The sequence below is a fragment of the Pelodiscus sinensis genome, chromosome 2, assembly GCF_052426305.1.
Source record: "Pelodiscus sinensis isolate ZL-2025 chromosome 2, ASM5242630v1, whole genome shotgun sequence".
NCBI classification, from domain to species: domain Eukaryota; kingdom Metazoa; phylum Chordata; order Testudines; family Trionychidae; genus Pelodiscus; species Pelodiscus sinensis.
Window position 1 is genome coordinate 88,738,681 of NC_143053.1, and position 15,749 is coordinate 88,754,429.

The 15,749-nt window shown below is 35.8% G+C and overlaps 1 protein-coding gene across 3 annotated transcripts in view; it reads left to right on the forward strand.

Annotated features, from left to right (window-relative positions):
- Positions 1 to 15,749, forward strand: part of GNAL (G protein subunit alpha L) — a 315,877-nt gene that overhangs the window by 120,304 nt on the left and 179,824 nt on the right. For 2 of the 3 annotated variants that reach the window (XM_089776312.1, XM_006117488.4), the window contains exons 2-4: positions 2,785 to 2,857; positions 3,708 to 3,762; positions 3,944 to 4,063. In XM_089776312.1, coding sequence (XP_089632438.1) covers positions 2,785 to 2,857; positions 3,708 to 3,762; positions 3,944 to 4,063 — 248 coding nt within the window. Of the gene's footprint in view, positions 1 to 187; positions 2,489 to 2,784; positions 2,858 to 3,707; positions 3,763 to 3,943; positions 4,064 to 15,749 lie in introns of those variants that run through there. The other variant, XM_014570679.4, reaches the window with a different exon arrangement.

The following is a 15,749-nucleotide window of genomic DNA, read 5'->3' on the forward strand; positions in this document are numbered from 1 at the left end:
TAGTTTGTTGTACCAAAATCTGGTCCCTGATCAATCCTTCCTGACAAGCACTTGGAAAAATCCAGTTAAGGTAAATGGATGGTGATTCTTGCTTGTGTATCTACAAATTATTATTTTGTGGATAGAGGTAAAAAAATGGGGGGATATCTTTTTGGATCTCAGTCCGTGTTCTGCCTTCTAAGTGCTTATCTGCTGAAATGGTTCAGGAACTAGATTTTTTTAGTAGACTAAGAGCTGTGCTTGGTTACTATATATAGACTACAATTTAAAGGTTTATGGCCAAAAATTTGTTGAATCCTGCAAGACTCAGGTGTCATGTGTGCAGTTATTGTTCTTGCAGTGAGGTGTGAGAGCAGGGTTTTGCTGACCAACTAGAAAGCGTCACATAGGTTGTCTGTTTTGATGAAGCAATAGAGGGCCAACCTAAAACAGTTTCAGTAGGCTCCACATGCTGAATATTGTGACCTTGTGCAGGTTGATCAGCTCCGGTTCAGCAGCATCCGTGGTCTGACATGATTTCAGTTAGCTGGATATCCACTTATCATGGGCATGGCCAACTTCCTTGCAGTCCCGTAAAGTTTGCTTGCACCAGCCAGTCCTACCTCTCAGTATTCTGTGCTGATATTTAGTTCTAAATTACCCCTAAATGTCTTCTGAGACCAATAAGCAGTGGACATGTTGGTGATGCTGCTAAGCATAAGTATGTTTTCTATGCTTTATATACTTATTTCCTTGTGCCAATACAGTAAAATTATGTAACAACGCTAGCACTTTGTTATGAAGAGAGCTGATGTAACGCATAGGCTTATATATGGTTATCTGTAAAGTTATACTTTATTAAGCAGCATTGCAAGTGCTCTCCCACTTAGGGATGTAAAAGAGTAGTCAAATAGTCAACTACTACTCACATTTCTCCCATCTCCCTTGATGTCTCTATATCAGAGGCAGCAAGGCAGGGGGAAGCAGGAGCCGGTACTGAGCCAGTCCTGGCCTTCAGTGTACTGTGCTGTTATTTAGCACTAATTTACCCCAAATGTCTTCTAAGAGCCCAGTAAACAGTGGAAGTGTTGGTAACACTAGACATTTGACCTCCCTTGGTCCAACAAATTCTCTGGTTTAGCACAAGTCAGGTCCCGAGGGTGTCAGACTAGAGAGATTCAACCTGTACTATTTAGTAGGTCAGTTCCTAACAATCTCCATGTTTGGGGACATTAAAGAAACTGTTACATTTTTTTTCTTGGTTTAGACAGTAGATTTGGGAAGAAGAGAGTTAAACATTGGTAGACTAGCAGGAACCAGATGTGTTTTCCAGTGCCATTGGGATCACTGGATCTTTCCAGTGTAGTAGTAGGGATAGTTACACTTGTTTTCTCTTTTAAATGTAGTGTTTGGAGGTTAGGGTAAAAAATTGCCAATATCCAGATTTTTGCTAATAGCTAGATTTTTGTGGCACTCGTGTACAGGAATAGGAGAGTCCAGAATTTTTGATACAATAAGTTATGTTTGTTCTCCATGAATGCCAAGGAATTTTGGTATGGGACAGGGGTTGAAAGTCAAAAATGAATTTGATTGGGTAGGTGCCATCAGATCTTGATTTTTGCAGATGAGATGTGCAAAAATCCAGAATTTATTTGGTACCATAAGCATGGCTTGACTTATTCGCTATGGAGAGATCAAAATTTGTCAGTCTGCAGATGCTGGTTTAGGATTTTTGCAACGATCATACTCCCTGGGATTCATCAGGGTCTAAATTTATTACTTATTTTATTTTTTATTTAAGTAGCAGCTTAAGACTAGAACTCTCTTTCTGTGGCACAATTTGGGACTTTTCCAGGTCAAAAATTGGCAGGTTTCAGGACGAATCCAGCACAATCCAGGTACAGCTTTTATGTCTTTCCTTCTCTCTTCACTTGTGTAGGGTTTGTAATTTGACTGTTTCCTGGTCTCACAGAAAGAGGCAGTGCTGAGTTAGAAAGACAAAAATAGACCTTTACAGAGAAATATAGGGATTGTGTGTGTTGAGGGGAGGGAGAGAGGAGCGCAGCGTTAGGCTGGTTTCCAGGAGGAGCCCTTCTCGCTTTCGTTGTGTGTTAGACATTTTTGTACAGATTTTTTTCAACTTAAAAACGTTTTATTTCTCCCAGCTGCTCTTTGTATCTCTGTGGGAGAGAAAAAAACAAACTCTGTCTGATCAGAGAGAAACCAGAGACCATTTTATCTGAGCAATCGGGGGAAGAAAGAAAAGAGAAACCGTCGCAGGGATATAAATACCTATCATCTCTTACATATTTCCTGTAAATAAATCTCTGTAGAAAGAGCACAATTTGACATCTACTGTAAGCGGCAGAAATGGGGTGTTTGGGCAACAGCAAAACAGAGGATCAGCGTATCGATGAGAAAGCGCAGCGAGAAGCCAACAAAAAAATAGAGAAGCAGTTGCAGAAGGAGAGACTGGCTTATAAAGCCACACATCGTTTGCTTCTGCTGGGTAAGGAAGACGGAGGGGGGGGGGAGAGATGAGAGTGCAGTTGCCTGCACTCCCCCTGGTAGGGGTATAACGGAGAAGCTATGTGATTAATATGTGTGTGAGAGAGTGTGTGTGTGTTAGATACAAAGAATGCAGGCAATTTTATTTCAGCAGTATGTGAAAAGTCCACAGATTGAGCTATGTGTGGGAGCCACATGGATACATACATATAAATGCTGTTGGAGATGGGAGATGCTGCTATCATGTCACCAAAAAAACCCGTATATACATGGCAGTATTCTGTCTTTTTCTTCCAGGAGCTGGTGAGTCAGGAAAGAGCACTATTGTGAAACAAATGAGGATCCTACATGTCAATGGATTTAATTCAGAGTAAGAATTCTTGATAATTTTAGTATTCTGTTTGTAAATATACACTTGAAACATATTCACACACAACACATGGGGTATTTTCTCTCTTTCCTTCACCTTGTATGTATGTGTATTGGAGGTTTTACATTGGCTTTGCAAAAATAAATAAATAAATAAAATGGAAAGGAAAGAAAAAAAAGAAAGAAAATATTACTGCTAATAGATATTAGTATTTTCTGCTTCTGACCCTCTACTGTATTTTACACTGTTGCTACTGCAGCGCTTGACAGGCCCCTCTGTAGCAACAACATGGCGACTACTTTTTGCATAGCAGCAAATAACTAATAATTGTATCTGTGTGTAATACAGAGAGATCTATCAATTTGTACACAGGATGATGGGGCTGCTGCAGTTTTTCTGGTGGTAGCATAAAACTGAAACCAGTTTGCATGAATGTAATACACCCTATATTGGTGGGTGACATGATTTCTCTCCGAAGAACTGTTTGCCAGTATTTAATATTAAGTGTATGCTAATTTTAGACCTGCAAGATTTTTAAACTATACAGTATCTGTTATGAATTGTAGGGGCATAGATTTAGCATGCTATAGAAATGAAGGAATGACTTCCAATCCCACCAGGAAAGCTTTGCAGATTATGATTATCTAATATCACAAAACAGGCAGAGATGTATTTTCACTGTTTTTCTAGAATGTGAAAAAAGTGATGGGTGAAAAATAATCTTACAGTTCTTTTCAGTCAGCTAGTCATAAAGGTTAAACAGCAATTAAGTAATCTGTAAAAAATTCTGAATGCATTTCAAATCAGCTGTTTTAAGAGAAGTTAAATCATGAATTCTGTTTTAATGCAGAGAAAAGAAACAGAAAATACTGGATATTCGGAAAAATGTTAAAGATGCAATTGTGGTAAGAACACATTTTATACTATTCTTAAATGCTTCTACATACTGGAAGCCAAAAGTAATATGCTCTCTAGGATTGTGTAGAGAAATCCCATTTTGCTGATCAGATTGGATTATGATCTATTGATCCTCTGTTTTAGATTTAGCCAGATTAATGTGTCTGTTTTTGTTTTATCCAATTCTAGACTATAGTTTCAGCAATGAGCACTTTAATACCACCAGTTCCACTAGCCAATCCAGAAAATCAGTTTCGAATGGACTACATCAAGAGTATAGCTCCACTTTCTGACTTTGACTATACACAGGTAAGAATAAAAAACAGAGTTGTTTTTCCTCATTTTGAGAGAGAACACAAAGCTTTGACTTTGATTTTTAAAATGAGTTATTTATTAATTGGAAGGTGTTTCTTAGAAGAAGTTTGTTGCAGCATTATCACCAAGTGAACTGTTTTAGCATTACATGAAGTTGCACCTGTTTTAATGTTAAGTTGGTTCTTCAGTAATTTTTGTTTGTTTTGTTTTAAAGAGGAAAACTAAATGCAAAGGAATTAAGATTATTTGCAATTTCAGTGTCTCAATTTAGCATTGTTGTGAAAGTTATTTTCTGGGCATAATTTTATGCAGCAGGATGTCAGTCTGAGAAATTACAGTATATAATTAAGAAACAGAAACACAAATGATCTCTAATAGTGTATGTAGCTTTAAAAATGTCAACACATTTTAATTCTTATTAATTTTCGTACTAATATCTTGAAATATCTGATGGGCAAGAAAGGTGTGTTCACCACCTATTTGTTTTGTTTCATTTTTGTATCCTATTGTTAAAATCAACAGTGAACAATGAGAATAGGAAGATAGAACTATTTCTTTTAATTAAGTCTGAATGGTGCCATCTTAGGGCTGGGTAGAAATGTAAAAACATGTTGGGCTTTCTGAAATAATCATTCATCTGTAGTGTAATTGAAAGTATGTCACTTAGGTTAATTTGCAGATGGATGTTGCTATTTACTGTGAATTATCTTAATCTTATGATGTTTATTACTGCTTATAGAAACATGCATTGGGCGTTTTGTGTGAAAGCAGTTGCCTAGAAGTTTTGAGTATTAGTGGAGTTTCATTGTCCCTATTTATAATTAATTATAAAATATGGTTGTCAATAGCAGTTTGTTTTGGATACAGCAAACACTGAAAAATCTTTTCTGTTCTTGGTTAAAAGCTTATGAGTTATTGATATTGTCAGTATTGCCAAAGCAGTCATTTACTGTAGGATGTTTAAAGCCAAAGTTACTTGCAGGTGGAAATGGTTGGGGCGGGTAGGGGAAAATACTTGTTTCTTTAATATATTGCTCATATACACTAGTGTGTGTTTTTGTTGCCTCTGGTAAATCTAGTGTTTTGAAGGTTCAATATTAAATAAAATAAATAATCAGACATCTTATAGTGTTACAATTTAACATAGAACTCAGTAGCCGAGAGCTGTAACTGCAGGCTACACCCACATGCTGTATGATTGTTCACTTGCTGTGTATGAGTTACTGAAAATGGCAAAATTCTTTTTGAATTGAATTTGAAGTTGACTTAAACAGTCTTTGATTTATGTTTGAGTTCTGAAGTTTATTTCACTAACTTTAGCATTTGATTTCTTCTTTGGTTTTTCATTTATCTTTCCGCTTAATAATTTGTATAGATAAATTAATATGCAACATCCTTTGCAAATCTTGATAAATGTATCTATTTTTTCCATGTCTTAAAATGGGCCATTTTTACTTTCCTTTATCTTTTGACCTGTTCTCTGTTTTTTCTCTTTCACACAATATATATCTATGTTAATAATAAGGATAGCAGTGCAAATTTGGCTGAGTAATTGTTGACTCTAAAAAGTCTTACATATTAGCAAGCCTGGCTTACTGGTAGGATCAACTGGAAATTTTGGTTAGAATAATCAATATATGTTAATTTCAATATGAACTCAAAATCAAAGTGGATTTAAAGAAAACTTAAGGAGTGCAGGACAGTACATTGCTATTTTAAGATTAAATAGTCTTTTAGAAAGAAGTATATTATTTGAAATGGTGTGACATAGCTGTTTAAAAATAAGAACTATCCTCAACAAATTAAAGAAATCTAATGATAATTAAGAGAAAAGCATATACTTTTTATGTTTTTCCTAGATTTAGTACTTTAATCATATCTATATTTTAGGTAGGTAATTTCTTTTATAATGTTAATGTAGTTTTGCGTCCAAGGAATTATAAAAATAAAACTGAGCACTAGTCTACACTACAGCGTTAAGTCAATTCCACTAACTCTGTAAATGTTTACTCTAAAATGTAGCTCCCACTTATGTAATTTATATACTACACTGACTTAATACCACAGCGAGAGGTGAAAAACTTAGGTTAGGTCATGCAGTGTTAGTGTTGACACTGCATTGCTTACATCAACTTGCTGCCTTTCAGAAACTGTCTCACAGTGCCCCACATTGACAATTACATTGTTGCAAACTCTCCTAGTGTAGACATGCACTTCTCACACCAGAAGCATAAAATAAGTACTGTTCCATAGACGATATTCAATTCTACATCTTCAGTTAAGTTTTAGTAATTCTGCAATTAACAGTATGGAAAATGGCCTTCTGAAGCAGAAAGCCAATCTAAATATTTGATTAATCAGTATAACTTGGCTATACATTTTCAGGTCCACTTAAAAGTATGCATGGAAAAAATTAATTTACTCTGTATATGGTCAGCTGTTACATTTGGAGTGAAATATATTACCTTCTCAAATGTTATGAGGTAACTTTTTCTTTTTATGATGGAAATGCTAGTCAAGTTTGAATTAATGTGGATGCTAATCATTTAATAAAATACATATTTTTATTTTATTTCTTTTAATTTCTGAAGATACTGAATTAAGCCTTGGCCCATCTGAAGTAAATCAGATTTCTGGCTTTGATTTCAATCAGGCAAGGATTTCACTCAGTGCTATAAAAAAAGTCTCAATAGTCACTATAACTTATCAAACATTTTTAGATAGTTTTCAATATCTAGTCTTTTATTTAAAAAAGCAAACATTATTCTAGTGCAATATGAATTTCAAAAATAATTGCATGTAAAATGTGATAAAAAGACTGTACTGTCCTATTCATCTTTAAGAAGTTCTTACCTAAATACAAGGATATCATCGTAAGAACTGATGGCACAGTAAGGCCATAACTTTTCGGAAAATAGTTTAGGTATATTTATGACACACTGGATAGACTTGGATATGCTTATTTAAATTACATGAATTGTGGTTCTAATTTAAAATATGTGCATTGAAAACAGATTTATTTTCTCAGATGGATATCTTGGCCCCATTGGAACTCAGTGGCAAAAATGTATTGACTTTTATGGGGCCAGAATTTCATCTTCAGACAAAGGGCTAGCATAGTTTGGTGCTTAGGTTTTATTTTGTTTTAATGGATATGTTAAGACATGTCTTATATCTGCAAAATAACTGCAGAACAGCTAACCTCACTAGTGCTGTCAAAATTCTTTTGACTTGAAGTAGTAAATTGCTTTGTAATATTTTTAAATTCCTCAGTTATACCTCCATGGTATTTTTGCAGAAATGTATAATTGTACATTTAATTTTGCTTAGTGTAATTGTATTGAGGCTTTTATTTCCTAATTTATTTCCAATGAGGAGACATATATTTTTTTGGTAAAAATATATAAACATTTAGTAGCATCTGTTTGTCTGTCTGTCTGTTATTAAATGTTCATATATTTTTACCAAAAGAAATGCCTTGGGCTTACTGACAGGGTGCAATAACATATTGGGTCTGGCACACGAAAGCTCATCACCTATTAAACCATCTTGTTAGTCTTTAAAGTGCTACACTCTCCTGTTTTTTGTTTCTGCTTCATTAGTGTAATCTGTAGTTATTACAGATGAATATTATGAATTTAATAAGATATCCCTGACCATTATATTTTTGAATGACTTTAATAATCAAAGAAAAAGCAAAAGCTTCCAAAATATTTATGTACTTAATTATATTATATGTTCAATTTTTACAGATGAATTATAGGAATTTAATACCACTCTTTTTATACTGCTGTTAAGTATAGCATCTGCTCAGAGATTTTACAACTGAAGTAGAAACATCTGTTGTGTATTTAGGAAAGGATTTTTCTTTTATTTTTTGGCAAAGTGTTGACTGATATTTGTTGAAGTTAACAGGAATTGACTTGTGCCATTTTAAATCCTGTATTGATGTGTTTTTTTCCCCTTTGTGAAGCGGAGTGAACATATTAAGGGCATATTATGCTACTAGCTGTGGAAAAACATTATGCATTATATAAGCATGTATTTGTTGAAGACTATTGAACTTCAATGAAATATTTGAATGTAATAGGCATTACAAACTTGCTGGGCACAAGTTTCCTTTTTCCTTTGCTTTTCTTAGATCTTTAAAGTTAGTTTTAAGCTCTTTTTCTAAAGGTATATACTGGTTTCTGTTCCACAGAATATGTAGAGCAACTCTAGGTATGCATATAACAGGTAGTGCAGAAGCTGTGAACTGTGATTATAATGGAGTGGTCAGGTGATTCCTTTATATTACCTTAGTTGCAAATCAAATAGAATCACTGATTCATGTAGAAAACATGTAAACTTGAGTGCTGGTACTATTTAGTAAATCAGTTTTTTAGGGGATCTCAAATATGTTTTCCTTGCTTTTTAAAAAAAATTGTAATACTATTAGAGATATGCTGCACTTTGTTAAACCTTTTTTACATAGAAAATTGTTCTTTCTCGCTAAAGAGAAATATGCTGAATTTAGAATACTAATCTAAAATATAATTATAGAACACATAGTTGTATAATGTTCTGTAACCTGCTTTCAAATACAGTCCTTAAAAACCAAACTATTAATGAAGATAGAGGGAAACATATTTAAAATTATGTGTGTGTTAGTGTATTGCACTTTATATTGTAGTTTGAGATTTTCACAGCATCATTTTAATTTTTCCCCTGGAAATCAACATTGTATGGTGATATCTTTAAAAAAACAAGTAAATATTTGTAGTCAAGTTTAAAAATTACATAGACATTCTTTACACATTTTATCATATTAAAAACAGTGGTAATAAACCTAATAATCTTATTTAGAGCTGTAATAAAGTCTAGCAGTGTTTGACAGACTCAGTATATGTAGCACGTCTTGAAGTCATTTTGCTTGAGAAAACATTTAGAATTAGGCCCATGTGTAGTAAGTTATATCCTAAATAAAAATGAAAACCAATATATAAATAGGTCCATAAGTGGTTTAAAAACATTGGTGTGACTCTGTTAACACCTTAATTGCCCTCAAAAATGTTTATTTTTTTCCCCGAACTCATGCTTGATCTAATCTCAAAGGTATTATGTAATAATACCATCTTATATTTCTGGGGTTTGTGGCTTGCAGTATTTTCATGTTCTTTAGCTATCATAAAATGTATTATGTTATAAGTGAAAAGATCAAAATAAATGGGAAAAAACATAGCTTAGCTTGAGATTGCTTTGTTACCTATCTTAATTATTTTACTTTAGGGACTTACTATTTCTGATGCGGGTAGAGGGCCATAAGTCTTTACAGTTACCTCAGAGCATCACATTTTAAGTATTGCTGCTGTACCAAGTCAAAATTTAAAAATTGTACTTGATCTTGATCTTTGATTTCTTCAGATTCTAAGCTATAGACTGGAACTTTAACAATACATTTTAATAAATATATTGGATGTCAAAAATAATATACATATAAATACAATTAAAATCAACTTTTGTTAATTTTGCACAAGGGTGAACATTGTGAGGAAAACTGGGATGGAAATCAAGTGAATATTAGAAAAAGTAGTAATGATGTAACACCATGAGATTTCTTTTTGGTTCTGATAGTACTTGTTTTGTAACACACCCTAACAATTAATTAGCAACTGACACAGATGTTGGATTTCTGGTGTTTTCTTTCCTCTGGTGCATGTATATGCATACAGATGTAATGTAAATGTGTCTGTTTTCCATTAACTTAATACAAGTCTAAAATGCTCTAATTAGTTGATGTATAAGGACACCAAGTAGGCATGTCACGTGTGTGAGAACAAGTACATACTTTTATTTTGCTTTGTTACTTACTGCGTATTATGATATTGTTAGGTGGCTATCAGCACTTTGAGAGAGAAGAGATTGTTCCCCTATTATGTTTAATACAAAATTTAAAAGGAGAGTTTATTTTATTTGCAAGGCCATATTGAAAATGAATGCCTGGGATGTTACTTTTCTAGTGCACCAGTAATATCCAAAGCCAGTTTTTTTTTTTTAATGTTCATTCCATGATGATGATTCCATTTTTACAGATCAAGGCATCTGAGCATTAAAATTAAACTAACAATAATATATAGTTCCCTTAATGAATCCCAAGCTTTCCTGTTTATGAATAAATTTCCCTTATTTAAATGTTTTTATTTCTTTAAGATGAAGGCATTATCTATTATGTTCAAGCTTGGAAAAGTAAGACTGATCTTGGGTTGAAATCAATGGAGATAAAATAATGAATATTACTTAGAAGAGTAAATACAGTATGTTCATTACAGTGAACGTCTCCAGGCCACAGCAGCAAGCAATTGTTGCTTTAAAAAAAAAAGGGGGCAAATTATTTTTCTATATGGAAGGAGAGAAATCGCAAACTACTTGGGTCCCCAATGGTTTGCCTGGGTAAAACCCTGGCAGGGAGCTGTAGATAAATACAGGTATCATCTCAGCTGAGGCACAATACTAGTGAGAGGAGAGTTGGGCAGGGAGAGTTTTAGTTTTATGCAGGTTTTTAATTCCATGTTTAGTTTTGGCATCTTCCCCACCTCAGTAGTGTGAAAAGTAAATACAGTTTTGAATTATTGTAATACAGAAAAGCTTAACCTTCCTCTCTTGTCTTCTCATGTATTTATATATCTTTTTATGCAGCTTTCCAGCATAAGATACAAAATTTCCATTCCCAAAAATGTTTGTGTGAAACCCTAGAGGAAAAAGTATCTTTTCAGCTTTAGATTACACCACGGGTGGGGAATCTTTTTTGTGTTGAGGGCCTCTGGCCCACAAAAATATCAGTCGGGAACCATGCTAGGGTTGTGAAGAACTAGTTGACATGCTAGTTGACTAGTTGCTTTTTCCCTCCCCTCTTTGCTGCCTCTATCAGAAAGAGGGGGGTACTTCAAAGTGGCAGTGTCACTTCTTCAAGCCTAGAGCCAGAACCCGGTCTCTGTGTGGTGCTGCCGCTTTGAAATGCCACGTGCAGCACGGCGCCAGCAGGAGTGTCCCTAGGTTGTACGTGGCATTTCAAAGTGGCAGCTGGGAATTCCCCCACTGACCCTGGGCTCCCTGCAACATGATGCTTTGAAACTCCACGGGAGTCCTGCATCAGCCCCCTTGTGGTATTTCAGAGTGTCAGCGCCCCATGAAACCCAGGATCAGCTGAAGTCCCCAGCTGATCCAGGGCTCCATACGCGCTTTCTCCTTTGAAATGTAGCAACAGCCCTAGGGGCTGTTGTTACACTTAAAAGGCAGAGTTGCCCTATTGACTAATTGAATAGGTGATGCAGATTGCATCGTCGACTATTCGATTAGTCAGTTAGTTGATATTTAACATCCTTAGGCCACACACACTCCCCCTAATTCCCCTTGCACACCAGAGCCTAGGGGGATCCAGGCTAGCAGATTCTGTGTGCTCCAGCCCCACGAGTGGATGGCAGGGGGACTGGAGCACCAGCTCAGGCTCCCCCAATATGGGGGAGGAGGATCGCTGAGCCTTGTGGGCCAGATCCAGGCAAGCTGGGGACCACATCCGGCACCTAGGCCTGAGGTTTCCACCCCATCCCACTGGTTTATGTGGTTGTTAGTATGATGCCAAAACAATGAATTCATTGAATTATTTAACTAAATGTCATTCTGTTTAAATTAAGGATCTTGATAATCAAATATTAGAGTAATATTTACAGTTTGTTGTCCTCACCTTTTATATCATTACTCTGTTGTAATTTTACAATTTTAACTCTCTAGCTAAAAGGATATTTCATGGTAGTGCATGTTATTACTATGGACTAATACTTAATAGTACTTCATGTTACTGGACTAATCTACTGAAATTACTGACATTAGTTTTGGTTTATAGCCTGTTTTCTGAGAGTCAGGAAAATATCCAACAACAATAAAATGACTAACTTGATCAGGTTATTATTTTTATGTGAAATTTTAGTTGACAAAACATATGAAATAATGTATAGGACATTCAGTATTTTTGGCTTTAAAATGCTTCTATTTGCAGAACTCAAATTCTGAGTGAAGAAGTGGTGGGGGAGATAATGAAAAATAAACTTAGATAGAAGTGGATAGTTTTCCTAAAGAACAAAAAAAGTTCCTTTACAAGCTCTGTCTCCCTATCGTATTTTCTGCTATGTAGCTTTGCTCAGAATCTACCCTAATTGTAAACTATATTTATATACAAATAGGCATTATAGGCTGAATTTTGCTCTCATTCAGGACAGTGCGTGTGCGTTTAGCAGCAGACACTATGGATGCGAATAGGCCAAGGGTCTTTTGTATGAACATGTTGCCCTCCATTGATTTGTAGCTATACTTTAGAACAGGGGTGGGCAAATACTGTCCCCTGGGCCAGATCCGGTCTGCCAGGATTAACCCCTGGCGGTTTCCTATGCTGCCATATTTACCTGCGCCTCCACAGATACCGGGGATCTCAGCTCCCGTTGGCTGTGGCTTGCTGTTCCTGGCCAATGGGAGCTGCAACCACCCGAAGCTGTGGAGGCACAGATAAATATAGCAGCAGTGGCCCCTCAGGGCTAACCCTAGTGAACTGCCACTCTTTTATTGCCACCTGTGCTTTAGAAAGAATGTAAGAATTATTCTCTAGCTGGCGGCTAGCAGAGTTCTTCCTTCAGTTTATATGGTAGAGCCTGTGTTTTTTAGAGCTGTAGGAGCCATGTTCTGTACTCTAAGCAGTACTCAATACACCACTGCTTGTAGTCTGTCTATAGTTACGGCAATCTTTTATCCCTTTTGTAGCTTTAAGGAGCAAAGAGATGGGGGAAATCCTCATGCATTCAAAAGTTTTAGATGAAATTACACTGAAACCTGGCAAAACTTGAATAAATTACATGTAATTAAGAAAATATCCATTTTGAAATTTTTGCAAGGTGTCTTAATTTTTTGTGTCTTTGTTTACAAATGAAATGGAATTTTCATAAAATTTAGAAAATTAATAGACTTTCTCACTAACAGACCTGATTTTATGAATCCTGTGAATGACTTGCTATATCTACTATTTTTATCCCTCACTCAACAAGCCATCAATGTATGTACTTGAGCAGTGAGTAAAACAAGATTATATGTCATATTGTTACATTTGTTACTGTTTATTATTAGCAGTATCACTGAACGATTGATAAATCAGTTTATGCATCATATCTACTGAAATGTAGAGATGTTCAATTTTATGAGCTGTTAAATGTCATTAATTTCTCTAATTCCAATTACTTGTTTTTTTTAAGTATTCTACTATACTCCAAATTCAGTGCTCTTGGTACCATCCCTCAGTGATATTTTCTTTATAAATGTTGCTAGATTCGATAACTTTTGACCTTTCAACATGCAGTTTTCATGGATAGTAAGATATTTAAGAAATTGAAAAAATTCATTATATGAAAATGAAAGTAGATTCTGAATGAAAACGAAACTAAAACTGACAGAGAAAAGGAAAACATTATAGAACATATTCTACAGTTACTAAAACAAAGATATTAGAGTAATATGTTGTTTATGTGCATTGTGCTTTTTTTCCTGTTGTTCTCTGTGGGTATAATCCTATGCCCATAGAAGTCAATGGGAAGCTCTCTATTGACTTGAATGGGCATTAGATCAGGCCTTAGGATATTTACATACATGGGCCCAATCTTGAAATATATAATGCACAAGTGGACTAGAGTCTTGCACCTATGTGTAACCGTGTTGAAGTTAATCTATGCTTGGGCATAGGAGAATCACCTACACAATGTAAATTGCAGAACTGGGGCCATAATAGGGTGGTGTATTGCTTGTCAGCTGGATGCCTACATAAGAGTGGCCATACTTGGTCAGACTAATAGTTTGTCTATTCCAAAATTCTGATTCCGACAGTGATCAATGCCAGATGCTAAAGATGGAACAAACAGAACAGAGCATTTCAAGTGCTCCATCCCCTCTGGTCCACTCCCAGCTGTGGCAATTGGAGGTTTAGCACAGGGATTCTCATAAACAATTTGTGGTGGTCTGTGAGTGCTGCCACCAATTCTTTCTGGTGGCTGCTCTGACTGCTTTTCCAAGCCTGAGCTCCAATGCCCTGGGTCTGAAGCCCAAGCTGGAACCCAAAGCCCATTGTTGAAACCCTGCAGCTGAAGCTGGAGAGTGAGATGGGAAACTGAACCTAGGATTCTATGGAAGTGAGGTTGGGAGCTCATTGGCCACTGTGGAATTAAAGGTTACTCCCCCATAAAACAAAACACATCTGTCTCACGTGTCCAAAGAGATGCTACCCAGAGACCCCAGAGGCTGTGTGGTGCAGGATGCAAATCTGTGGCTGGAGGTGCCAGCAAACATCAATGGAGTACATCCAGGAGACATAACTGGACATTGAAGGTAGGGGCTGCTTCATTCCCTCTATCCCTGCCACCATTTCTACCCAGGAGATTGTCATGGCCACAGAAAAATCCCTAGTGGTCACATTTGAAAAATGCTGGTTTAGGGACATATGAAACATGAGTTTGCATCCTGGACCATTTTGGAGAATAGCCATTGATGGACCTGTCCTCCTTGAACTTCACTGATTGGTGTTTTACATGACAATTTTAAACAAACTAGCGAACAGTAGATGTTATTTTCTAGCCGCTATTATATCAACCATCTCTGGTCACGTGCTTAATTTAATAATTTACTGATTACACCATCCCATTTATTTAAACTTTAGAAACTAACTTAATTTTTACCTTTACAAAAGGAAAAATAAAAATACTTGGGTAACAAAAATGTTGTTTTCGAAAGCAATTAAAGGTTCTAAAATGACAACAGTGTACTTACCTATCATGTTACTTATAAGACCCAAGCATCTAAGAGCAAGGAAATGAATAGTTAAGGGCCTTTTAAATTTAAATCTGCCCACATAGTTCATTACTCTCAGTTACAAAGAAATGAATGTATAGTCATCTCTCCCCAACAGCTTTACTTCTGACCCATGAGTTACTTTTTTAAACTTGGTGAGATTTTAACCTCTTCTTAAAATGGTGCTGAACATTGTCTTTAATATACTTACATTAAACTTTGTTCCGTATTCGTTCAACTTTACCCAGGGCTGATGCCCATTGTCAGCAGTGGGTCATCTCTGTAGGATAGATGAGGCCTCATTGATGAATGAATTATATATTATAAACAGATGATAATGTCAGTTGTGAAATAAAGAACAGGATAGCTGAGGAGCAGAGATTCTGTTTTTCATGTCAAAGTACTTACCAATTCAAACAAAAGCAAAGTCAGATAATGTGATGGGTGAAATTCTATATAAATCCCCCCCCCCCCCCCCACCCCCTTGAGTTTCCAAGCAACTCTCTTCTACAGGAACCTAAGCAGGACTTTATACAATAAATACATTCTTTTTATTTGTATTATAAATAGGTAAAGCAACATCTAGTTGTTTCCATTTGCTATTTAAGCTAGCCATTATTTTAGGCATCACAGGAGAGGTGAGTCTTGAGGGAGAGATTTGAAGGGGGAGGTAATGACTGTATGCATCAGTTTAAGGAAAGTGTTCTGTCCACCCAGATGAAACCCATCAACTCTAATTTGGGCTTGAACCATTTGGCTGAATGAAGTATCAAATTTTCAATATATGTCAAATTTCCCTGAGGATTTTTTAAACAAGGCTTAGATT